The sequence below is a fragment of the Castor canadensis genome, chromosome 3 (assembly GCF_047511655.1).
Source record: "Castor canadensis chromosome 3, mCasCan1.hap1v2, whole genome shotgun sequence".
Lineage (NCBI taxonomy): Eukaryota > Metazoa > Chordata > Mammalia > Rodentia > Castoridae > Castor > Castor canadensis.
In genome coordinates this window covers 80,632,361-80,657,852 of record NC_133388.1, presented here as the reverse complement: position 1 = coordinate 80,657,852, position 25,492 = coordinate 80,632,361, and the positions used below count along the sequence as shown (strand labels likewise).

The following is a 25,492-nucleotide window of genomic DNA, read 5'->3' as shown; positions in this document are numbered from 1 at the left end:
CCAACTTCAACCCAAGTTGAAGACCTGAACGTGTTAACATTCTGTGCAGTGAAAAGGGGTGAGCCAGGCGGCCTGAAGGTCAACCAGCATTTAGGAAAGGTGAACAGATGAAAGCAGCTGAAGGTGCAGGAGAAGCCAGGACAAAGTCAGTAGCACCAAAGCTGAAAAGGTCTGGGGAGGTGAGTACAAGAAAGTGCATCCGTTAGAGTTGACAACTGGGAGGCCGCTGTGGCCAGAGTAAGTCAGTGTAGAGCGACGATGTGTTTTTCGGCTGTTGGAGAAACCTCTTCAGCTGGATCGCAGTTGGACTTGCTAACTGGAAAAGCCACCCCAGCTCTTTTCACGCGCACGCCACAGTGCGCGTGCGCGCTTGAGCACACCAGGCAGCTAATCGGAATTTGCGCCTCCCGAGCAGGCCCTCTCCGCTGCGGGCGCTCCCCAGGCCTGCAGAGGGCGCTGCGCCTCAGTCGGCCGGGGTGTGGCGTCGCTCTAGCACGCGCCTCGGCTCGGTGGCCTGTGCAGCAGCTCGGCGTTCCCCGCGCCTCCTCCCAGCACAGGTGGGTCCGCCCGCGGGGGCGGGGGAGCCTGGGAGCGGTGGGGCGGGCGGGCAATGGCAGTCTCTCGGGCGTGGAGTAATCTTTATGGCCGAGGTGCCCGGGCTCTGACTGTGGGTCGGGAGGATCGGGTTATTGGAAGGACTGCGCGGGTGGAGGTCCCATTCCTGGTGATCTCTTCTCCTGGACGCGCAATCCCTGTACATGGACCCCTTTACACTTCAGGGGTCTCCGCCGCGCTCACGTGCGACTTCCAGGGGACATCTGGGGGAGGGGCTGGTATGGGCGGGGCACCGTGATTGACACCTCTCTCCCCAGACTTCACGGGTTACCCCTGGACCCCTCCCCTGTCCTGACCGCTGAACCGACACCATGGTGAGATCCCTGAGCCCAGCCGCTCACCTCTGCATGCCCATGCCCACGCCCCCCGAGGCTGTGCCTTCATTACCCCATACGACCCAGGAACTCCACAGTGTGGGGGTGGGAGGGGCTGCAGGTCTGCCTGCGTTCTTCCAACCTGGCCATCCTTGCAGCACGGGCGCCTGAAAGTGAAGACGTCAGAAGAGCAGGCAGAGGCCAAAAGGCTAGAGCGGGAGCAGAAGCTGAAGCTCTACCAGTCAGCTATCCGAGCTGTCTTCCAGAAGGTGGGGTGCTCAGAAGTAGCCCCAAGTGACCCCTTTAGTATAGCACATAGGTCAAGAGCTGGGCCCTAGAGCCAAACTGTCCAGATTCAAATCCAGGTTCTATCACTTACTAGCTATGACCTTGGGCAAGTTACTTAATTTCTTTGGGCCCCAATTTGCTCATCTGTTAAGTGGGGCTAACATACTACATAAGACTGTTCTGCAGAGTAAATGAGAGAATACCTGTGTGGCCATAAAATACTTTGCATAGTACCTGTTGGATAGTATGGGTTCACAGAATTTTGGGTAATTCTGAGTTTAATATTTAGCCCTGTGGTAGGAGAATGCCATGATCTCTGACCTTGCAATCTGTCTTCTCAGCGCCAGGCTGGTGAGCTGGATGAGTCAGTGCTGGAATTGACAAGCCAGATTCTGGGAGCCAACCCTGATTTTGCTACCCTCTGGAACTGTCGACGAGAGGTGCTCCAGCAGCTGGAGGACCAGAAGTATGTAGGGATTCAGGGTTTCAGGAAGTCCATCCTTGCCCTGCCCTTGCCCTGCCTGGGTCCAGGTTGGAGGATGAATGGAACAACTAGGGGTATAGAGATAAGGTGATAGGGGACTGGGTGTAGAAAATGAGGGGAGCGCTGAGGTTGATTGAGTGTTGAAGGGCCCCGACCCCCTTTTCCTGTGGTTGCAGGTCCCCTGAGGAATTGGCTGCTCTGGTGAAGGCAGAATTGGGCTTCCTAGAGAGCTGCCTGCGTGTGAACCCTAAGTCATATGGTACCTGGCACCACCGCTGCTGGCTGCTAAGCCGCCTACCTGAGCCCAACTGGGCCAGGGAGCTGGAGCTGTGTGCTTGCTTCCTTGAGGTGGATGAGCGGAACTGTACGTGCCACAGATCAGTCTCCACAGCCCTCATGTGGTGGTACTAGGGTGGGGAGGAATGCCCAGGATTGGGCTACTGGTGCTGGTGCTGAAAGGGATGATGGAGCCGGATGCATCCTCCGTGGTGTGTTTTGAGGTGTTTCTAGGGGGTCTTCAAGGGAACTCTAGGGGTGCCAGTGAGTTAGTTTCACTTTGCCCTGCTTCTAAGATATGCTATCACCCCACCCTCAGTTCACTGCTGGGACTATCGACGGTTTGTGGCTGCACAGGCAGCTGTGGCCCCTGCAGAGGAGCTCGCCTTCACTGACAGCCTCATCACCCGAAACTTCTCCAACTACTCCTCCTGGCATTACCGCTCCTGTCTCTTGCCCCAGCTACACCCCCAGCCAGATTCTGGTCCAAAGGGACGCCTCCCTGAAGATGTGCTGCTCAAAGGTAAGCAGGAGCAAGGGGTCCCAGCAAGGATTTTGCAATGCCACCCTTCCAGCTCTGATGCTCACCTGAACCTGTCACTTAGGTTTATTGGGTACCTACTTCATGCCTGTCTTTGTGGGTACATAAGACTCAGTTCCTGGCTGCAAGGATTTCAGGTGTCTGATGGGGAAGATAAAATGTAGTCCCCGTGCGAAGCCAGGTAGTAAGCTAGACTGAGGGCTCAAGATACTCCAAGGAGAGGAGGAATTGTTGAGGTGGCCAGGAGCCCACCAGCATGCCAACCAATCCCTTGCCTTCCTGGTCCTTACAGAGCTGGAGCTGGTGCAGAATGCCTTTTTCACTGACCCCAACGATCAGAGTGCCTGGTTCTATCACCGCTGGCTCCTAGGTCGAGGTGAGCAGTGTGGGAAGTTTGGGGCTTGGAAGAAATAGAAAAAGATTTAAGGAGACCTGAGGCTGTGTCTCTCCCCAGCTGACCCTCAGGATGCTCTGCGCTGCCTACATGTGAGCCGGGACGAGGCCTGTCTGACCGTCTGCTTCTCTCGGCCCCTCCTAGTGAGTTCAGTGGCTTTTGCTGGAGAGCATTGTGGGATTGTAGGCGTGGTGTTTTGAGAACTGATGGGTATCTCTTTGTCCTCCGTGCCAGGTCAGCTCCAGGGTGGAGACCTTGCTACTCATGGTTGATGAGTCACCCTTGATTGTGGAGTGGAGGACCCCAGATGGCAGGAATCGGCCCAGTCATGTCTGGGTATCCCAGGATTGGTGGGGCAAAAATGAGGGCCTGGGCAGAACTATAGTGGGACAGTCAGAAAAGTGGTGAGACATTTCCTTGACCCTGTGCTCCTAGCTCTGTGATTTACCCACTGCCTCCCTCAATGACCAGTCACCCCAGCATACATTTCGTGTCATTTGGACAGCAGGCGATGCCCAGAAGGAGTGTGTGCTTTTAAAAGGTGATGTAACCTGCGTCTCCACCCCTTGCAGCAACCCCTCACCCCTCTCCTCCTCTCATGGCTGTTCCTTCCTACTATCTGCTCTTTCCCTCAGGCCGCCAGGAGTGCTGGTGCCGGGACTCAGCCACTGACGAGCAGCTGTTCAGGTGAAGATAGGGAGCATACAGACAAGGACAGGGGGTCTAGACTTGGCATCAGGCAATAGGGGCAGGAGGATGGTCTCAGATTGAATGCTGGGAATGACCAGTATCCCAAGATGGAGGCATCATCGCCAACCTGCCCTGCCCTCTCTCAGGTGTGAGCTGTCAGTGGAGAAGTCCACAGTGCTACAGTCTGAGCTTGAATCCTGTAAGGAGCTACAGGAGCTGGAGCCTGAGAATAAATGTAAGGTCCAGTCCCTGAGAGCCTGCTTCCCAGAGTCCCTCTAAGGAAGTCCTGCTCATGGTAGCCCTGAAAGGTAGCAGGAAGAGTCTGAAGAGCATGGGGGCAGTAGAATCGAGGAGAACGCCTTCATTTTCCCAACCCCTCAGGGTGCCTACTCACCATTATCCTGCTGCTGCGAGCTCTGGACCCTCTCCTGTATGAGAAGGAGACACTTCAGTACTTCCAGACCCTGAAGGCAAGTCGAGCCTGGGGAAACAGGCCAGCGGTGAGGCCGAGTGGGTGGGGGGAAGGCAGCTGATATACATACCTGCCTACTCCATCCCTGCCAGGCTGTGGACCCTATGCGAACAGCTTACCTGGATGACCTGCGTAGCAAGTTCTTGCTGGAAAACAGTGTCCTCAAGATGGAGTATGCTGAGGTGCGTGTGCTGCACCTGGCCCACAAGGTATGGGCTGCCATGCTCACTTCCATAGGCCCTTACAGCCGGCCTCATCACACCCTGGCTTTGCCTTTCATCTCTGGTACTTTCCTTGTCATTTTCTCCCTACCCAGATTGAATCCCATCAGCTTCCTCCCAGCCTACTCCTCTTCCAGGCCATGCTTTCTGTCACCTAGCCTAGCATTCTTGTCCCCTAGTTTCACATCCTGAGTTGCCAGAGCCTCCTCATGCTGCCCCCTTCCCTGGGCTGGGCTGGTCACATCTTCATTCTTCTGAGTGCCCCTTACCATTCCTACCATGCATTCCTGTGCTTCTCATCCTGGAAAAGTCACCAAAACCTAAAGCTCAAATGTTTTCTGGAGATTTCTGATAAGGCTTCCTGTGGGGAGTGGAGAATGGGAAGCCTATGAGAACTTGACATAAGCACAGCTATGCCCAATAATCTGCAGGCTGAGTTGGCACAGCCCCAGCTGCAGAAGGGGACCAGGGAAAATGCAGCACAGCTGCTTTTCCTAAGATGTTTACGTTCAGAGAGTAGCGATCTACCTCTTTGTTTGCCACTTATATAAAAGGCTTACTGAAGGAGGACAAGGAGGCTGGCTGCTGTTGTGTGTCTGTAAATCTAAGGACCAAGACTTTAGAAGTTAGGCTAGAGATTACGGGAAGCAGGACAGTGCAAGTCTAAGGACTGAGACTTTAAAGAATAGAAAGGAAGAAAGGCTTTAAAGAATAGAAGTAAGGTTTTAAAGAATAGAGAAAAGAAGCAAAGTAAAAGAAGTAAAAAAGAAATACCAAGGCTGTTGTATGTCTCCATCCGAGCACCCAGCACCCTTGACCCCAGCTTTCTGCATGTTTGTCTTCTGTCTTTTGTCCTTTCTGCATCTCCAGTCGCCTCCAGTTAGGTTTTTTTAGGATGAGCTTGCACGGGTTGCAAGGGCTTTCAAACTCTACTTTTCTTGTTTCTAGTCCTTCACAATGAGTCTTCCCAATATCACTTTACCATGTCACTGCTTCTGCTCCAGGAAAATCCCTTCCTGGCTCAGCAGACCCATTCCTACTAGTAACTTAGTTCACTGTAGCACCCAACATGATCTCTTGTCCCTTCCACACTCCAGGCTGCCTCCTCCCACCCAATCCCACTGGTCACCCCACCCCCAGTATTCCCTATCTGCCACATTTCCCTGACATGTAGCATGTGCTGCTCTGAGCTGTCAGGTAGCTTTCTCACCTGCTGGTGGCCGCCCAGCAGAGGTCCCCAGGGGCCCATGTGGGCCACAGAGGGCAAGTGCTTGAGAATGTTCTCCCAGAACTTGCTGGGTATCTTATCCCCCTCCCAATCCTAGGATCTGACGGTACTCTGCCATCTGGAACAACTGCTCTTGGTCACCCATCTTGACCTGTCACACAATCGTCTCCGAGCCCTGCCCCCTGCCCTGGCTTCTCTGCGCTGCCTTGAGGTAAAGCATTTATTCCTCCACTGCTGTCATGGGGGGTACATTTTCCCCTCCTCCATCTCAGAACCTGCCCACATTACAAAGATGTCTAGGACCTCCAAGCCCCCACAAGTGACCTCTTGCCCTCCCCCATCCATAACCTGTCCTAACCTCATGAATCCTTCTGTGCACTGTAAGCTGATTGCCCTGGGCTCCTCCATTTCTTTGTACCAGCCCTAGGCTGACAATTGCCTGGGGCTTTGTGTTGTCTTACTACCCAGGTGCTGCAGGCCAGTGATAATGCCATAGAGTCCCTGGATGGCGTCACTAACCTGCCCCGGCTTCAGGAACTATTGCTGTACAACAACCGTATCCTTCCTTCTGTCTGCCTTGCAGAGGATTGGGGTGAGGTGCATGCACAGAGGTACAGACTGCAGACACAGACAGCACCACCCTGAGGCATGGTGGGAGACTGGGACCCTGGCAGTGCGAGCTGAGGGGCAATGGTAGTCTGGGGCTGTCTGGGGCTATCATGAACTTGTACTGGTGGAGTTTTGCAGAATATGACTTCCTCAAGCCAGAATTCACAACCAGATTAAGATGCAGATGTTCTTGTTGCCACATGGTATTATAAAAATCAGGAAGTTTCATATTTTAAAAAATCTTGAACTCTGATTCTGCTTTTAAAAGTTGGAAGTTAAAGCAGTCTTTGGCCCACATTTCCCCTCAGTAGCCCTTGGTCATTGTTGAACAGTGAATGCTACTTTGCCATTGTCTCCACCACTCCTAATACCACAGCAGCCTGCTTCATGTGCTTCCTCCCCAGCCCCTGTGGGCAGGTGTTGGAAGTCCCTGCCTAGAGCCTTACTCCTTTTAGGGAGGCATGGAGATGCCTATCAAACAGGCTTCCAGGCAGTAGTCCCCAAGGAGCAGACGGATCCAGGGAAACCTGCCAAGGAGCAGACGGATCCAGGGAAACCTGCACAACTTTTCTTGACTCTTTTGCTCAAGGCCTCCAGCAGCCTGCAGTGCTCGAGCCTCTTGCCTCTTGCCCCAGGCTGGTCCTCCTCAACCTGCAGGGCAACCCACTGTGCCAAGAAGGGGACATCCTGGAACACCTGGGTGAACTGCTGCCTTCAGTTAGAAGCATCCTCACCTAAGAGGCCCTGCCCCCCACTCTTGCCCTTTAACTTATTGGAACTAAATAAAGAATGGAGAGTCCTCTTCAGGCTGCTGAGCTGCTGTCCCTGTCGCCACTATGCCAGTACCTCCATTACTACTGTCATGTATTTTGGGAAAAAGAAAGGGAAGAGACTTGGGGTGTCTCTGCTTCCATTTAATGCTGTCCACCCTGCTAGTCCCTATCATGGAGAATCAAAGCCTCAGTGTTGGGGGCAGGATTTAAGGCTGGAGCTGGATTTGAATTTGTCTCTGGCTTAGGGCTGGACTAGGGATCGGAATCAGGTTATGGTTTGGGCTGAGCTGCAAAGCAACTGTCTCTCTAGCTGGAAGAGATTATAAAAGTTTCTCCTTTGACCCCTGCCCTTTCTGATACCCTCTCTGCCCCAGCTCTTACTCATTGCAACTGAGAATGCTCAGGTGCTCTGTGTTCCAGGAAGAGTGGGTCAGGGCACCCATGCTCCACCCTGTGGTAACAGCAGTATCAGTCCTCATGAACAGTTGAAGAGCCCTTGGAAATACGTGATCCTATTTGATCTTCACCAGGTCTCAGGGATGAGATGATTAGACCTCCTTTTGTTCTGAGAGACTGCTAGATTCACCCAAGATTGCCATACTCCTAGGTGCCAGAGCCAAAGTCATCTACTCCTTGGTTTAGTATTCTGGCCTCATTTTCTTGCTTTGGTATTAACATGGAATGGTTGGGCAGAGGTCTGGCTTCAGTTCCCTAAGGTGAACTGCTCCCACCGTGCCTGCCATACCTTGTCCTGACTTTGAAAGTCCTGCTGTACCAGGAGAGAGGAAAGGGGTGCGGCTCAGGAATTAGGGCTCTGAGTCAAATCTGGCTGGGTGGGGAGAGCGGAAGATTGATTGAAATGAGAGAGAGTGTAACAAGCATTTTCCTCGTTCTCTGGAATCTGCCTGGGCCCATGTACTCACATCCGGCCACTCGGGGCCCTGCCCCTCCCGGTATCCCAAGTGATGTACAAACACTAAGACCACAACGAAGTCCTTTGGCTGACCTGCCTCATACCTGCCTAGAATTTCGATTTTCACTGGGGTGTGTACTGAGGGTGTTGGAGGTAGAACAGACCTTCTGCCAAATTCTGGTGCTTGCAGCTGGACAAGAAACATTCAAAGTAGGTGTAGAGGGCTCCCTGCCAATTCCTGGAGCCTTTCTGTCCCCACTCCTGAGGCACCTTTCTACCTGATACATCTCCGAACAGCCTCTCCTGGAGTCTACTTTCTTATGTCTTTTTTTGTCAGCCCTGTTTTCACTATTTTCTGTTTGATGGCCCAGAGGCACAGCTGGGACACCAGTGGGATGGAGTGAAGAGGCCTCTGGCTGGGTGCTGCAGGCCCAAGGAGAGCCTCCCTAAGGATGCCTGGCTCCTCTCTGCCTTGGGGTTGTCTTAGTGACATCTCTGGTGTTTCTCCCAGAGCCAAAGGTAGAGTTAAGAAGAATATAAGGTTGGAGAAGAGGAAGAATGTTCAACTCCAGCTGACGCAGACACCCCTTCCAGTGAGAAAAGGGATTATGCTATAGCCTGGAAACGGGGCCTCAGTTCCACCCAGGCCTGAGTGCTGGAAGGAGAAAACAAGATTGCTCCTACACTCACCTCCCTAATCCCAAACTTGGGAGACACAACAAGCTGAGAGGCAGCTCACTCATACTGGGGGCTGTGGAGCAGCTGGAGGAAGTAAAGTCAGATGGCGGGTGGGGGGGGCGGTGGTCAGAAGATCTGGTAGAGCTGGTAGGTCAGGGACTGGCTGGTGGAGCCAGTTTGAGGGCCTGGCTGCTGATGTCATCACTTTGCAGTCTGGGATGCTGGGACCTCCCCGGGCAGAATGAGTTCCAGGCCCAGGTGAATGGGCCAGCTTCACAGGACCAAGTTTGGCCTGGGCTGCAAGGGAGCTTGATATCAGGGGCCTACGCTAGCGAAGGTAGGCATCAACTTTGAGACAAAAGTGATGCCACATGGGGCTATGAGTGACAGGGGCTCTCTATCCTGTTGCTTTTCACACACCCAATCTGGCAAAAACCAACCTAGAGTAGGGTCCATCACACTGGTGGTTCCCCTCACCCGCCCCAAGCCTTCCATTTTTCGCCCCAGTCTCAGTTCTGACAGACCCAGACCCCGCCTTCTCCCTACATCATCTCCTTTCCTAGAAAGGGGAAAGAGGGTGGGGCAGTCCCCATTTCCCGCCCCTATCTCTGGAGACAGCCCCCAGAGGTCAGCCTCTTCCCCAGGGGGGATGGAGCAACAGCTTCCCTTTCTTAGCAGCAGCTGGGCTCCGCCCTCCTTCCCCTCATAAACCACTTACCCGGCCCGCCCCACACCTTCCACTTGGTCCTCGGCATCCAGCCTGTCTGTCCTGTCCCATTCATCCCGACCTACTCTGCCCCAGTCCCAGGACCCTGCCATCACCAACACCGCTGCCAGGTGAGGAGCTAAGATGTTTGTCTTGGTGCTGAGCCTCAGTGTTTGGCTCTGTCTGGGTGGCACAGTGAGGTCAAGCCCAGAAAGGAAGAGCACAGGCCAGTGGGGTACCTGTGCCCTAAGCCAGATGCCTCTCCTGGCACCTGCCTCACCCCAGAACTCCCAGCAGTCCCACAGTGGGGTTTGCCCCGACATGAGGAATGCCAAGGGTCCTCTCCCTATGCCACCTGACTGACTTGGCAAGGGAGTCCTGAGTGGGGAGATCTCTGCTGAGAAATAAGTCCTAGAGGTTGTCAGCATCGTGGACCTCTAGACTAGAGTGCTGGCAGGTGGAGGAACCAGGCCAAGGGACAATACTGTGCTCTCTGGGAACCCTATGCATTTCCTCAGATGGGTCCTGCCTGGAGTGTGTTTCTTCACTAAGCATCTGTTTTTGGATGTGACTTGGTAGGTGTCTATATAGAGGTGGAGGGAAGGCTTTTTTCTGCAGTGTGGGATAGTTTCTCTAGGTGAGTCTGAGTGGAGTATTTGAGGGTCTCTGCTGAGTCTGGGGAAATCTCTGGGTCAAGGTCAGACTGTCTCAGCCATCTAGCTGGGGCTGAATCAGCTCCCTGCATAGTGGGTTTCTGGGTGGGCTGGCTGGGGTATCCTGGGTACAAGGTAACCGGAGCCTCCCCTGCCTCTTCCTCACAGGTGCAATGGATGGTCCTCGCTCAGACGTGGGCCGCTGGGGTGGGAATTCCTGGCAGCCCCCTACCACACCTGAGCCAGAGCCAGAGCCAGAGCCAGACAGACGCTCCCGCGGAGGAGGAAGCCGGTCCTTCTGGGCTCGCTGCTGTGGCTGCTGCTCACGCAGGAATAGGGCAGATGATGACTGGGGACCTGAGCCCTCTGGCCCTAGAAGTCGAGGGTCTGACTCTCGTGGGGTCCGAAGACCTGAGTCCCGGGGCACTGGTGTAAATGCAGCTGGAGATGGTACCATCCGAGGTGAGGCAAGCTTTCTACCTCAGCTGACAGCTGAGAGGCCTTAGTGGGACCTGAGGCTCATCCTGATATCTCTAGGGGGCTGGGAGGCTAATGAGGGAGGTCTGGACTCCTTGTGAGGTCCCCATTGACTTTGAGATGTGGCCTTGCAGAGGGCATGCTGGTGGTGACTGGCGTGGATTTGCTGAGCTCACGCTCAGACCAGAATCGCCGAGAGCACCACACAGACGAGTTTGAGTACGATGAGCTGATTTTGCGCCGTGGGCAGCCTTTCCATGTGGTCCTCTTCCTGAATCGGGATTATGAGTCCTCTGATCACATCACCCTTGAGCTGTTCATCGGTGAGTGGGCCCTGAAATGGAGAAGGTGAAAGTCCTAGATTTGCTGGGGAAGGGCTGGTTTTAGCGTCTCAGAGGTCTTTAGGCTCCTCCCTCTCACTCCTCTCCTCTGCCAGAGAAGGCAGGTATCTGCTGCCTTTTTTGTTTGTTTGTTTCTTTCTTTCTCCCACTGAACCACCCTCCCAGCTAGGACAAGTGTATGCCCCTAGGGGTGTGTTTTAGGGAGGGTCTTGGTGTTGCAGTTTTCCTAACCTTGCTGTCCTCAAGCCTCCTCTGTCTCACAGCACTTTCTTTTCATGGCCAGCCTTGCTTAGTGTCTCCTTCAGCACTGCAGTCTTTTCTTTCTGGGTCTGCTTTCTACAGGGTGTGACTGGTTTCTCTCTCTCTCTCTCTCTCTCTCTCTCTCTCTCTCTCTCTCTCTCCCTCTGTATCTCTATCCCATGACCCAGGGCAGATGCCTCCCTCATCGCGTTGCTTGGTGACCGTTGACTGCCCAGGCTGGTGATTATGTACTTGCCTGGGGCAGGCGACTCCTCTTACCCTTTGATTAGAACCAACCTTGCCCACCCCAGCCTCTAATTTCCCAGGTACCCCCACCACTTCCATCAGAGAGGCCCTGGGCTCTGGAAACTGTAGCCCCAGTGAAGCAGGAAGGGTTGGCCTTTGGTATGTGGACTGCCCCCTCCTGTGGGGCAGGAGATCCACACCAGCCAGGGTGACACTGGGGTGGCCAGGCAGGCAGAGGGTAGCAATAGCGCTGGTCTCTCCTCCCTGTCTCTCTGCCTGTGGGTTCACTGTTAGGGGAACAGGTTTGGGATGTTGGACTAGGGCTCTGCCCTGACACATGGACAAGCATGGGGCAAACACAATGTCACTTCCTGGGAGATTGTCACAGACTAAGGTGAGGACCCAACTCAGGGACACACACACACTGGCTCATAGACATTTTGGGTGGGGCTGGAAGAAGTCTAAGTCTCCATCCCTTCTCCCAGCTGAGGCCTTCACCATCTAATTCCTGATTTTCTCACTCTAGGAAACAACCCTGAGGTGGGCAAGGGCACCCACGTGATCATCCCAGTGGGCAAGGGGGGAAGTGGGGGCTGGAAGGCCCAGGTGACCAAGGCCAGTGAGCATAATCTGGACCTGCGGGTCCACACTTCCCCCAACGCTATCATCGGCAAGTTTCAGTTCACTGTGCGCACACGTTCAGAAGCTGGGGAGTTCCAGTTGCCCTTTGACCCCCGCAACGAGATCTACATCCTCTTCAATCCCTGGTGCCCAGGTGAACCAGCTGGGGTCAGGAGCCAAGGGAGGGCAGGAGGGAAGGGCAGATCAGGCCTTCCTTTCCTAGGATCCAGTTGGGTGCCTGGTCATATGAAAAGCCAGCCTCCCACTGTCCAAGTTCGGAAACCTAGGCCCAATACAGAATAATGACTTACTTTACCTCTCCTGATGAAGGGCCCTGGCTGTGACCAACCTCCCACTGCCTCTGTTGTTCTCTCCTGTCCCTTGACCTTCTTGAGAGCAGTTTGATCAGGCTAGGGGCATTCTCCCCACCCCATTTTCTTCTATGGATGTGAGTTCTGCAGACCTGGCCAAAGGATAGGTAGGGCCCAGGGAGAAAATGGAGAGAAGCAGGAATGTATTTTTTGGGAACACAGAGGACATTGTGTACGTGGACCATGAGGACTGGCGGCAGGAATATGTGCTTAATGAGTCTGGGAGAATTTACTATGGAACTGAAGCACAGATTGGCGAGCGGACCTGGAACTATGGTCAGGTATGACTGACCAGGGTCATCTGCACTTGGAGGAGATAGGTGTGGGGACCTGGGGGGGGTGGGCGGGTTAAGCAGGGTGCTAGCCTAGGGTTTGAGTACCACCAAATGAGTTGTGGTCACCTCTGCCCTCCCTTTCCAGTTTGACCATGGGGTCCTGGATGCCTGCCTGTACATCCTTGACCGGCGGGGCATGCCATATGGAGGCCGTGGGGACCCAGTCAGTGTGTCCCGGGTCATCTCTGCCATGGTGAGCACCCTCATATCTCTGAAACCTACTCTGTGCCTTCCTGCCACCTCCTTGTGCCATGCCCTCAGGTTCTGCCCTTTCTGGATTCTGTCAGAACTTCCAGCCCTGTCCCTTCCCTTGCAGAGACTATCAGGGGAAGGGGTCTCACTCCTCCTCTCTCGCCCTGCCTGTCCCCCATTCCACCCTTCCTGGCTCCTGTTCAGTTCCAGTGAAATATAGGGCCAAACCCCAAAGTCGGCACACCCAGGAATCACATTCCTGTGTCAGACCCGGGGCGGGAGGTGGCAAGTGGCTCAGGAGAAGGGTGGGCGGGGCTTGGGCTATGTCCAAATTGTCAGGCATTTAGGGGTGAATGGATAGTTGGAGGGTTGGGGGCTGGGCTGGGGACCCATCCCAGCCCCACCCCATCTTGTCCTGGGCAGGTGAACTCCCTGGATGACAATGGAGTCCTGATTGGGAACTGGTCTGGCGATTACTCTCGAGGCACCAACCCCTCAGCATGGGTGGGCAGCGTGGAGATCCTGCTTAGTTACCTACGCACTGGCTATTCCGTTCCCTATGGCCAGTGCTGGGTCTTTGCTGGTGTGACCACCACAGGTAGTAGAGGGACAGGGATAGGAGTGGGCTGGGCCCTACAGGGAGGAGGGAGGGAAGCCAGGCTCCTTTCTCATTCAGCCCAGCCTAGCTGTGGCTACAGATTAGGGTGCCAGCAAGGGTGGATGATAGACTGGCCTTAATTATCATTAATTAGTGTTAATAACAGAGAGAGCCTAAGGGAGAGGAAGAAGAAGCACAGGTAGAGCCTGAGCCAGGCAGGTGGGCTGACTTTCCCTAATCCAAGTGCTCTGAGGCTCAGAGGTCTTCTGAACCCTGTGATCCCTAAGTCTGGTTATCCCCGCGCAGCCCAGTAACCTCCATTTCCCTTTTCCCGCTGTGTTCCTGACCTGATGCCACACCTGCCCCCCACCCCCCACACTTCCTTCCTGAACCTCAACCCTGGCTCCTCCACACAGTGTTACGATGCCTGGGTCTGGCCACGCGTACCATCACCAACTTCAACTCCGCACATGACACAGACACATCCCTCACTATGGACATCTACTTTGATGAGAACATGAAGCCACTTGAGCATCTGAACCATGATTCTGTTTGGTGAGGATGGGGCTAGGGCTGGAACAGTTCCTGCTGAGGAATGGGGACGTGAGGCTTGGATGTGGAGGGGCAGACAGTGTGGGGTGGGGGAGGCCCGGAATGGGAGTCTCAGACCCTGCTCTTGCTCCATGGCCATCCAGGAACTTCCATGTATGGAATGACTGCTGGATGAAGAGGCCAGACCTGCCCTCAGGCTTTGATGGGTGGCAGGTTGTGGACGCCACACCCCAGGAGACCAGCAGTGGTAAGACAGACTTTGCCCGGCTCTTGAACCCCACTCCAGTCCTTTCTCCATCTTCCCTACCTGGGTAACAAACTCCAGGGTGTCAGCCCAGGACTGGGCCTTTAACCACATTTTCTTAAGTGGGCTTATCAACCAAACCACCATGTGACTCTTAGTTTATTTTCACATCTTTTTACAACTATTTGCATTAATTTTATTTATAGCGGTTAATTTCATTTATTTGTAATGGTTAATATACTCAGATGGTTCAAAATTCAAAAGTAGTAAGAGGTTTCCCTCACTTGACAAATCCACTATTCTAGCTTTTTTACTCACAAATCCTGGAGATAATAAATTAAAGAACACACACACATATATATATGTATATGTACATATATGTATATGTATATGTATGTATGTATATGTACATATATACAAAGATATAATTAGGACTAGGGATGTAGTTCATTGATAGAACTCTTGACTGGCATGCCCTGAGTTCAATTGCCAGTATTATGAAAAAAAAAGTCATAATTAAAAGTAATATATTGGGCTGGGTGCCAGTGACTCATGCCTGTAATCCTAGCTACTCAGGAAGCAGAGATCAGAAGGGTAATGGTTTAAGGCCAGGCTGGGCAATGAAAGTGAGACCTTATCTAAAAAAAAAAATCCAACACAAGAAAAAGGGCTGGTGGAGTGGCTAAAGTGGTAGATTGCCTGCCTAGCAAGCATGAGGCCCTGAGTTCAAACCCCAGTTTGTACCACTGCCACCAAAAAAAAAAAAAAAAAAAAAAAAAAAAAAGTAATGCATGCATGAGTGGAATGAAAAAACAGTATAGCACTGAAAAACATAAAATGCAAAAATTCCCTATTTTCTCATAAGATATGGACTTTTGTTCTTTCTGGCACTGAGGTTTGAACTCAGGGCCTACACCTTGAGCCACTCCACCACCCCTCTTTTTGTGATGGGTTTTTTTGAGATAAGGCCTCCTGAACTATTTGCCCGGGGCTGGCTTCAAACACAATCCTCCTGATCTCTGCCTCCTGAGTATCTAGGATTACAGGTATGAGCTACCAGTGCCTGGCTAAGATATGGGTTTTTAAAGTAAATTTCTACTTTGTTTTGGGAGTCTTACTCCAAAACCTGGTCATCAAACCATCAAGCCTGATGTATCAGTCTTTTCAGGTATAGAGTCTAGATATAGATAGATATAGATAGATAGATAGATAGATAGATAGATAGATAGATAAATTGATTGATTGATTGACTGATTTAGAGGGGCAAGCCAGGCTGCCTTGGGCTGGAGTGTCAAGGTCAGAGTGGATGGGGGACTTGTGTGAGAATACAGTATACAGTGGGTTGTATTTTTGCAGAAAGGTGTATGTGAACACAAGAAAGAGGTAAGAGATAAGATAAGAGAAAAGAGGACTCTAGGTTACATCACAGGACTTAGTTATAGGGGTTATTCTTTGAATTTATCTGAGCTCTGATTTGAACAATGGAATAAGCAGAAGAAATACACGTATATAAGGGTGTATATGTATATATGTGTATATATATATATACATACAACTACATACACACACAAACACATACTGTATATATGTATATGCATATATTTTTTTTCAGTGCTGGGAATTAAATCCAGGGCTTTGGGCATGCATGGTAGGCAAGTACTCTATCACTGAGCTGCACCCCAGCCCTATTGCATCTATATATTTATATCTGTCTGTTTATAGATATATTAGCTTTCATTCCCTGATTGATTCTTCTTTTTATCAGCATATAATAATTGTACAAAGTGTGGGAGTTCGTTGTGATTTTTCTATACATGCATATCATGTACTTGGCTCATATTCATCTCTTCTATTACTCTTTCTTTTTTTAAAAAAAATTTGTTTATTAGAATATATTCATTGTAGGGAGAATTCATTGTGACAATTCCAAATAGGCTTGTATTGTACATTGGTTAGATCACCACCGCTCTACTTCCCCTCGACCCACTCTACTACTCTTTTTTGTGTGTGGTACTGGTGTTTCAACTCAGAGTATATACCTTGAGCCACTCCACCCAGCCCTTTTTTGTGATGGGTTTTTTGAGATAGGGTCTTGCCAACCATTTGCCCAGGCTGGCTTCAAACCAGTATCCTCCTGATCTCTGCCTCCTGAGTAGCTAGATTATAGGCATGAGCCAGCGTTGCCCAGCTCTTTTACTCTTTCTTGCTCCCTGCAATTGGTATTTTTGAAAGTTCCCCTGGTTACTCACAAGAATACCAGGTTTGAGAAATGGTGGCCCTCAGAGATGGAGTGACTGTCTGGAGCACAGAGCACACTAGGTGAGCTGCAGCGTGAATCCCAGTCTCTGATTCTCTCCCTTGTTGACACACACTCTTGCCTTCACCAAATTCCTCTCCTGTTGTTTCATTATTCCATATGAGATATATGCCACAGTATAGAAAAATGAGAGCTCAGATAGGTTCAAAGAAACTGAATCCTGGGATAACATAACATTATCTCTTTTCTGTGTCCACATACATGTTTCTGCAAAATGAGACCCACTGTACACTGTGTTCTCACACAAGTCCCCATCTCCTCTGACCTTGACTCTCCAGCCCCAGGCAGCCTCGCCTTCCCCTCCAGCTGCTTCTTTTCAGCCTCCCCTTCACTCTCCCAGGTCAGACAGCCCTGGCCTAGCTGACTTTCCCCCTCTGGTCTCTTCCCAGACCCCTCCCTGGCAACCACCTGTGTAACTGGTGCCCCTGATTTCTGCAACCCAGCAATGTCTGTGATGCTATACCCCCCTGGCTCAGGCACTGGGAGGACCTGAGCTGTGGCCCTGCTCTGAAAAACAGTGGGTAGATAGATGACAGACAGGGGTTCTGGTCAGCCAGGTCAGGGCTCAATTCTACCCTGATCACTTGTTAAATGAATGATCTTGGGCAAGTACCTTGCACCTCTGGGCTTTGATGTTCTTGTGCATAATACAGGGATACTATATAACCATTTAGGGTAGTTGGGAAGATGAAATGGGACATGCTGTATCAGAGAGGACTAGCAGCATGCCTGCAACATAGTAGCCACTCAGTAACTCAGGTTCTTCCTGCTATCTTATGAGAGCCTGGCATCTTCACTGGCAGAGCCTGTTTCCCCATCCATAAAGGGAGACCACAGTGTTAGGTGTTGTTAAGATTCTTTCCTACTGGAAGGCCCTCATTTCCTGTTTGTCCTCTTCTACCCACCTCCTCCTGACAGCCCATCTCCTCTATGAAGCCCTCCTAAGTATATGGATAGATTTTTCTTTCCCATCAGCCATGCCCCCTCTCCAGAAGAGAGCTGTGCAGAGCTGAGGTGACATTATGGATCTTTCTAGAATAGTGGTGGCAGTATATTGTTCTCCCAGCCAGCCAGCAGAGCTACCATGGGCCCTGGGGTGGTCTTGACGAAGGATGTATGGGATGGGGAGTCATGGTCTCTGGAGGAGGTGGGCACAGACAGTAGATATCCAGCTTCGGCCATCCCAGAGAATGTGTTAATGACCTGGCTATGAAGGTAGCTTGTCCACAGACTTGCCCCCAGCCCTGTCCTCCTGCAGAGAAGCCTGGGCTAAGGAGGGCTGCTTGTTTTCCTTCCCTTGGTCTGACTGGGTATCAGCTAACCCAGAGGCCTTATCCAGAGGTTGCCAGCTAGTGCATACTGGGCCTGGGTAGGTGAGACTAGGGCCCTGTGTGGCCTCTGCCCGGAATCTGGGGGACCCTCTCTGTCTCCTTGGATCCCTCATCTTTGTCTTGCCTCCCTCCCTAGGCATCTTCTGCTGTGGCCCCTGCTCTGTGGAGTCCATCAAGAATGGCTTAGTCTACATGAAGTATGACACACCCTTCATTTTTGCTGAGGTGAGAGCTGAGTTCCCAGTGCCTTCTCCAGCCATCTGGAGTCACCAGAGCACTGGCTTCTGGCCAGCTCCTCTGGTCCTGACTTCACCGCTGACTGACTAGCAGTGTGACCTTGGGCAAGTCACTCATTCTAGAGTCTTAGTTTCCTCAACTGTAAAAAGGAGATAATAATGACTGCCTTGCTTCCTGTACTCAGGATCAAAAGAAATAATGCATATGAAACTGCTTCATAAGTCATAAAGCTAGTGAACGAGCGTAAGGGATTACTGTTATTAATATCAAATGTGCCACCGGGAGCCTCCCAGACCAGCTTCCTGCCTGCTCTCTGGCCTTGTGTGGCTCATCTTGGGAGGACTCCCAGTTGGGCCTACTGGGAAATTCCTACCCTCTGGAATTGGGGGAAGGCAGTGGGAGGATAAGGCCTGTCCTCAGATCTTCTGGCTCTCTCAGTCCTGCTCACTCTCCATTCCCCAACAGGTGAACAGTGACAAGGTATACTGGCAACGGCAAGATGATGGCAGCTTCAAGATTGTGTATGTGGAGGAAAAAGCTATCGGCACACTCATCGTCACAAAGGCAATCAGCTCCAACATGCGGGAGGACATCACCCACCTCTATAAGCATCCGGAAGGTACCATTCCCCCATCCCAGTCAGCTCTAGGCTGAGTGTGCCTGCTGAGAATTCACCCACACCACCGGGACCTGGAGCCTCACCTTTGACCTTCAACTCCCAGGCTCAGCAGCAGAGCGGAAGGCAGTGGAGACAGCAGCTGCCCACGGCAGCAAACCCAATGTGTATGCCACCCGGGACTCTGCTGAGGATGTGGCCATGCAGGTAGAGGCACAGGACGCCGTGATGGGGCAAGATCTGACGGTCTCTGTCGTGCTGACCAATCGTGGAAGCAGTCGTCGCACTGTGAAGCTGCACCTCTACCTCTCTGTCACTTTTTACACTGGTGTCACTGGGGCCATCTTCAAGGAGACTAAGAAGGAAGTAGCACTGGCACCAGGAGCCTGTAAGTGCCCCTTATCCAGCCCTGCCCTCCAGGTGGCCAAGATCCCTGGGGCTGTAGATGTGGAGATCCCAGTCCCCTGGGCCTGTGGCTGTGAGGAGGCTGCATCTGTGGAAGCAGGCTTCAGTGACACTTTGCCTCTTTTCCTCAGCGGACCGTGTGACCATGCCTGTGGCCTATAACGAATACCGGCCCCACCTTGTGGACCAAGGGGCCATGCTGCTTAACATTTCAGGCCATGTTAAGGAGAGCGGGCAGGTACTAGCCAAGCAGCACACCTTCCGTGTGCGTACTCCGGACCTCTCCCTCACGGTGAGTGCAGCTTTCTGGGGCCTGAGGGGTCATCAGGGAACAGTGGCCAGGTCTGAGGGAAATCAGAGAAGTGGGGAGGGTGCTAAACCTGGAGCAGGCTGGTCTGATGAGCCTTTCTAAGAGAAAAAGTTTAAGGATCAGCTCTGGGCTTTGGGCCTCTATTTCCTTATCTATAAAGCAGGCTCTCCTGTTCCTGATTCAGTGGTAGCCTTAGTTGTGGAGTGGGCTGAAGTTTCCTGTCTTTCAGGGAGTCTTCTTTCAGGGGCAGCAATGTGGGATTCTGGAAGGTTTTAATTAAGGAGCTTGCCCTCTCGGGTGCAGAGCAGGGTCCCGCGTGTTTGACCGGGGTTTCTGATGTGTGTGGCCTTCTATTTCTGTCAGTTACTGGGAGCAGCAGTGGTTGGCCAGGAGTGTGAAGTACAGATCGTCTTCAAGAACCCTCTGCCTATCACCCTCACCAACGTCGTCTTCCGGCTCGAAGGCTCTGGGTTACAGAGACCCAAGGTCCTCAATGTTGGGTGAGTCTGAACTCCTCTCCTGCCCCTGCTGCTGCCCATCCTTCCTCCCAAGCTTTGCTTCCCCTCTCAGTTAGGACCCCACAAAGCAGCTTGGGGCTAGCTGGTGATCCCTGGTGACTCAGGTCAGTTCAGTCTCACAGGTGCTTAAAGAGACCTGATGGGGACCTTGTGCTGCACTCACGCTCCTACCCTGCCTAACCATCTCATTAGGGAGCTAAAACTCCACCTGGGAATCATTAGTAAGTTGTTGCTAACATTTGCCCAGTGCTTCGGGGTCAACCAGACACTTTCAGGAGTATTATCTCATTTGGAGATCACAAAGGTTGAAATATTTTTTAGTGGGACTGAGGTTTGAACTCAGTCCCTTATGCTTGCAATGCAGGTACTCCACCACTTGAGCTGCACCTCCAGTCCATTTTGCTCTGGTTATTTTAGAAATGGGATCTCTTGAGCTGTTTGCCTGAGCTAGCCTCAAACCGTGATCCTCCCAATCTCAGTCTCCCAAGTAGCTAGGATTACTGGTGTGAGCCACTGGTGCCTGGTTTACAAAGGCTCTTTAAAGTACATAAGAGATCATCATGTGATTAAAAGCAAAGCTGTAAAACCCTAACAACCTGGGTTCAAGTCCCACCACCATCACTTCTGACTAGGTGCCCTTGGGCAAGTAACTTACCTCGACTAAGCCTCCAGGTTCTCACCAGTCAAGTGGGGCTAGCACCTGGTCCTAGAGCTGTCTTGTTCAGCACATGACATAAAGTTAGTGCTCTACTACTAAATTTTTTTTATTATTGCTATCATCATCCTGACTTTACAGATGGGGAGGCTGCAGGGCACATCTCATAGAGTCTCGTAGCTCATAAGGGGCAGACCACTCTCCCCACAGTGGCACAAACCACCCAGGCTCTTGAGTTCACAATGTGGTTTGTGCTATGACAGCCAAGTAGCACTTCCAAGGGAGACAGCCCTGTGCCTCAGGCCCTCACCCTTCTGGGCCTCAGTCTAGGCTTGGCCATGTTCTGGGCCCAGTGAGGGCACATACAACACTTACGTTCCTGGGCCTATGTCTGTCATCTCTGACACAGACACATGATTCCCTGTCACTCCCAAGGAAAAGTACTTAGGGAAAGTGGAGGCCAGAGGTTGACCACTTAGATAAGCCTTCTGGGGACAGGGGCAGGCATTTTGCTCTTCCAAGAGAGGGCTCCTGAGGGAGAACTGGATGAGAAGGGAGCCGGGCAAAGCAGAGGAACCTTGCTCTCACCCAGCATGGTGGTGGTGGTGGTCACTTTTACCATGTGGCCCAAGCTGAGAAGGTTGCTATCCTGCTCTTTGCCTCAGCCTGGGCCTTTGGGAATGCTGAGATGCTGACAAAGTAGCACTGTCTTCAGGGTACTCTTTAAGGGTCCCTGGCAGCTCAGACAGTGGAGCTTGAGACTCCAGACAGCCTGCCCTGAGACATCTCTCATACCAAGATGGAGGGGAGGGAGTCTCCCCTGGCCTGAGGGGATCCTCAGAAGCAGACAATCCTTGGCAGTTCTACCAGGCCTTTGACTTCTGCCCTCAACCTGGAAGTAAAAAAGGACCACTGTGCTAAGCATAAGGAGACCTAGCTGCTCTCTGCTTTCCTCAGTTGTAGGGCTTGTGTGAATTTCCTCCCATTTGAGGGCCCTGGTCTACCCTTAGGAAATAAGAGGGTTGGATGATAGCTTTTCAGGGAAGGCTATCCTTAGACACTCTGCAGCATCTTGGCTGCTATGAACCCAGACCAGAGTCCCCAGGGCTCTGGGGAGCCTCAAGGTGGACATCCCTGAACTGACAGTTCCTAGATTGGTGTTATTTTGCCTCTTGTTTGCACATCAAAGGGTGAGGTATGGAACCCCATTATACTACAAGTTGTGCCGCCCCAGCCTGGTGACTGGCCACTTAATAAACATTCCAGGAGCTACTCCTCCAGGTGGCTGTTGTCACCATCAAAACAGTCATCAGGAGAGGCTGGACGTTTGTTCTGAGCCATTGGGAATTTCCCCCAACTCATGAATCATACTCTCTAGAATGTCCTTAGAGTGGCCAGTTTCCATACTTGAGGGTGCATTTGACTTTGGGGAAAAGCCTGAAGATATTAGAGCTAAGACTAACTAACAAGGTAAACAAACAAGGTGGATAATAATGTTTTTTTCATTCATAAATGAGGCACACTGTAAAGAAGTCATCTTGTGTGTGTGTGTGTGTGTGTGTGTGTGTGTGTGTGTGTGTCAGTTAAATGGCTCTTAAGAAAAATTCAGTTTTTTTTGTTTTTCTTTTTTTTTTAAAAAGTTCAAGACCTGTAGACTTGGCTCAAGTGGTAGCACGAATGCCTAGCAAGCTTGAAGCCTGGGTTCAAATCCCAGTGCTACCAAGGTGCCCTGGCAACCTGGTTGAACAACACACAAATAAAGGGCACCACTCACTGGGACATCTCAGTTCTGGTGTCTGCTGGAAAGTCTATTTCTTTACCTACACACAGTCAGCATTAGCAGCTGACTTGTACTCAGCCAAGCTCAAAAACAGGTGTGACAGCCAAGCACTGGAGGTTCACACCTATAATCCTAGCTGCTCAGGAGGCAGAGATCAGGAGGATCGCGGTTCAAAGCCAGCCTGGGCAAATAGTTCAAGAGACCCTATCTTGAAAAACCCTTCACATACAAAAAAAAATAGTGCTGGTGGAGGGGCTCAAGGTGAAGGCCTTGTTCAAGCCCCAATACCTTAAAAAAAAACAAAACAAAACCCAAAACAGGTGTGGCAAGGGCTTCACCTGACACTAAGTCCAGCATAGGAAGCGATCTTGACATTCCTAGCTGCAAGCTGGGGAGCAGTTTCTTTTGGAAATTATGTTAGTTATTGCACTGTAAAGGTTAATTTCCGAACTACCACAATTCAATTTACCACAATTCAATTATGGCTAAATACATTTTTGAAGGCTGTTCTGAGCCCAAACAACCTTTAATCTGTATCTGTGGAGAAGAGGGCAAAAATTAAGAACACAAATTTTAAACCAGCCCAAGAAACCTGTTACAGACTTTTAATTTTTAGACTTCCTATCATAACATACATTTCTGCTTCCCTCCTTGGAGTTCAATGCCTCCTACAAAGGCCATCTGATCCCACCTCCACTTAGTTTATCTTTTTTTAATTTAATTTATTTATTCATTTGTACTGGGGCTTCGCCTGGTACACAGGCCTTCACCTTGAACCACTCCACCTTTTGTGAAGGGTTTTTTGAGATAGGAAGTATTTGCCTGGGCTGACTTCAAACTGTGATCTTCATGATCTCTGCCTCCTAAGTAGCTAAGATTACAGGAATGAGCCACCAGCACCCGGCTACCTCCACTCATTTTAAATTCACTTCCACTTTATGGACCAGAAAGTGAGGATCAGAGAACTAAAGTAACTTGTCATAAAACTACAGCTAACAAGTAATAGAAGAAAAAGACTGGCCCAAGAGACCTCTCAGAAGCAGGCTCCCACCCAATGCTTTCCTCAAGCAAAGCTCATCAAAGGGCAAGGTTCATTTTCCTAAGGGCAGGAGGTACTCAGTGGAGCCCTTGCTGAGGAGGTGGTGTGAGCCAGGCCTTGGAGGCAGAGTCAGGGTGGGGAGGCAGAGCTAGGATCTCAGGTCAGGCAAGCCAGCTGTGTAGAGTATGACGATGGAGGTGAGTTCAGGGAAGGGGAAGGCATTCAGTGGGACTGGTTCACAGGAGGAATGGAGGGGGTGATATAGTTGTGCTGGAGCCAGGGCTGAGTCACAGGAGCCTGTGTGGCAGGTTAGGGAGCTAGGATCTCATCCCATAAGCAGCAGGGAAGTCAAGCCCTTGAAGAATGTAGTTCACTTCCAATCCAAGTGTGTTGCAGAATAGAATGGAACAGTGAGGTGGGAGGCAAGGATGCTGGTTAGGTCGGTGAAATCATGATTATCAGAGAGGTGGTCTGGGAATACATTTTCAGAGGTCCGTAAAGAAAGGAAGATTGGACTGAGGAGTGGCTCGAGTGGTAGAGCACCTACCTAGCAAGTGCAAGGCCCTGAGTTCAAACCCCAGTACCGCAAAAGAAAAAAAGAAAAAAGGAAGACAGTAGAGTGTGTGTGTGTGTGTGTGTGTGTGTGTGAATGCCCATCTACCCCAACCCCGACACACACACACACATGAAAACACATAGATATCAGGGTATATGCTTGTCTAAAAATATCAGTTGTCCATCCTTGGAAAGGACTTTGCTTTTGATTCTGAGATCCCATCCTTCTAACGTTTGACTGTATTAAAATGCTCCTTAATGGCAAAACTGAAAGCATTTGGCAATATTGTGTTGTGCCCAAAATCTGGTTTTGAAGTTTTCTTGATCTCAGAACCCCTGATGAGCTGGGGACAGTTTGGTTAGGGCAGGCGCAGTGGAGATGGGAAGAAGGGAGGATCTAGCCGCCTCCAGGATGGCATCAGCAGTCTTTGTCCAGATGGATGTAGGAGCGGGCAGGGAGGAGTCCCAGGTGATGGGGAGATTTCTAGCTCAGGTAGCAGGGTGTGTAGTTGCTGGTCTAGCTTGTAGAGGTGGCCCTGGGGCTTAAGCCTTGTCCTGGCTGTGGGTATGGGGAAACCAGCTAAACCTTGCTTCTTCCTGCCTGGCTACCCTGGATCAGCCCTTACTCCTCACTCCATCCACAGGGACATCGGGGGCAATGAGACAGTGACACTACGCCAGACTTTTGTGCCTGTGCGGCCAGGCCCCCGTCAGCTCATTGCCAGCTTGGACAGCCCTCAGCTCTCTCAGGTGCATGGTGTCATCCAGGTGGATGTGGCCCCAGCCTCCGGGAGCAGAGGTTTCTCAGAAGCTGGAGGTGACAGTCGCTCTGGGGAGGCCATCCCTATGGCATCTCGAGGTGGAGCTTAACCCTGGAAGCAATGGGACTGGAGTCAGAGGAACAAGGACACTGCCCCAAGATGGGGGCCCATCTTAGAGTGGCTCCCCAGGAGCTCAGGTGGGAAGGCCAGGCCCCCTGGGCAGGGAGCCAATCTTCACCTGCACAGATGATAATAAACTATTTTTTTTAAATGAAGCTGCTATTTTGTCCATCTTTCAGTCAAGGAATGTGGGGCCACAGTCTGTGCTGTTTGTCATGTGGCATTTCTGGTGCCCCAGGTTCTGATGACTGTGGCTGGCAGGTGATGGTACTAGTTTAGCCACCCTTGAGGTAGAGTCTGATTAGTGTCAGGGAAGCCTTCCTGCCTTTTCCACCCCAGGGTGGTGCTGCTGTGATTGAATCCTTTTTTTTTTTTTCCTGTGGTACTGGGGTTTGAACTCAGGGCTTTGTGTTTGCTAAGCAGACATTCTACCACTTGAACCATACCTCCAGCCCTTTTTTCTCTGGTTATGTATTTATTTTTAGCAGTACTAGGGTTTGAACTCAGGGCTTCATGCTTCCTAGGTAGGCACTCTACCACTTGAGCCATACCACCAGCCCTTCTCTGGTTATTTTTAAGAGACAGTCTCGTTTTTTGCTTTGGCCAGCCTGGACTGTGATCCTCTTATTTTATGTCTCCCACCAAAGCAGAAATGACAAGCTCACCCCATTGTGCCCAGCTATTGGTTAAGATGGAGCCTTATGAAGTTTTCCCTGTCTGGCCTGGAACCATGATTCCTCCCTCCCCCTTTTCAGCTTCCCATGCAGCTAGGATTA

General features: G+C 51.4%; 2 protein-coding genes across 4 annotated transcripts; both read left to right on the top strand.

The window, feature by feature from the left end:
* The first annotated feature begins 455 nt into the window (after positions 1-455).
* Positions 456-6,938, top strand: Rabggta (Rab geranylgeranyltransferase subunit alpha). 2 transcript variants are annotated; one of them, XM_020162895.2, is made up of 17 exons: positions 456-557; positions 873-929; positions 1,088-1,198; positions 1,559-1,683; positions 1,878-2,065; positions 2,297-2,500; positions 2,811-2,894; positions 2,973-3,055; positions 3,147-3,248; positions 3,348-3,453; positions 3,548-3,599; positions 3,749-3,837; positions 3,984-4,072; positions 4,167-4,256; positions 5,621-5,734; positions 5,992-6,079; positions 6,722-6,938. In XM_020162895.2, exons 2-17 carry the CDS (start codon positions 927-929, stop codon positions 6,868-6,870), a joined length of 1,677 nt encoding a protein of 558 aa, XP_020018484.2. In that variant the 5' UTR covers positions 456-557; positions 873-926; the 3' UTR covers positions 6,871-6,938. The 2 variants fall into 2 exon arrangements, with proteins under 2 accessions (XP_020018484.2, XP_020018482.2); XM_020162893.2 differs by having other exon boundaries at positions 4,167-4,283.
* Positions 6,939-9,186: 2,248 nt separating this feature from the next.
* Positions 9,187-24,871, top strand: Tgm1 (transglutaminase 1). 2 transcript variants are annotated; one of them, XM_020162896.2, is made up of 15 exons: positions 9,187-9,333; positions 10,024-10,317; positions 10,467-10,655; positions 11,686-11,934; positions 12,314-12,432; positions 12,572-12,679; positions 13,102-13,276; positions 13,693-13,831; positions 13,972-14,075; positions 17,857-17,945; positions 18,423-18,576; positions 18,680-18,961; positions 19,110-19,270; positions 19,652-19,788; positions 24,480-24,871. In XM_020162896.2, the coding sequence occupies exons 2-15, from the start codon at positions 10,029-10,031 to the stop codon at positions 24,703-24,705; spliced, it is 2,421 nt and encodes an 806-aa protein (XP_020018485.1). In that variant the 5' UTR covers positions 9,187-9,333; positions 10,024-10,028; the 3' UTR covers positions 24,706-24,871. The 2 variants fall into 2 exon arrangements, with proteins under 2 accessions (XP_020018485.1, XP_073924370.1); XM_074068269.1 differs by lacking the exon at positions 11,686-11,934.
* The last annotated feature ends 621 nt before the right edge of the window (positions 24,872-25,492 follow it).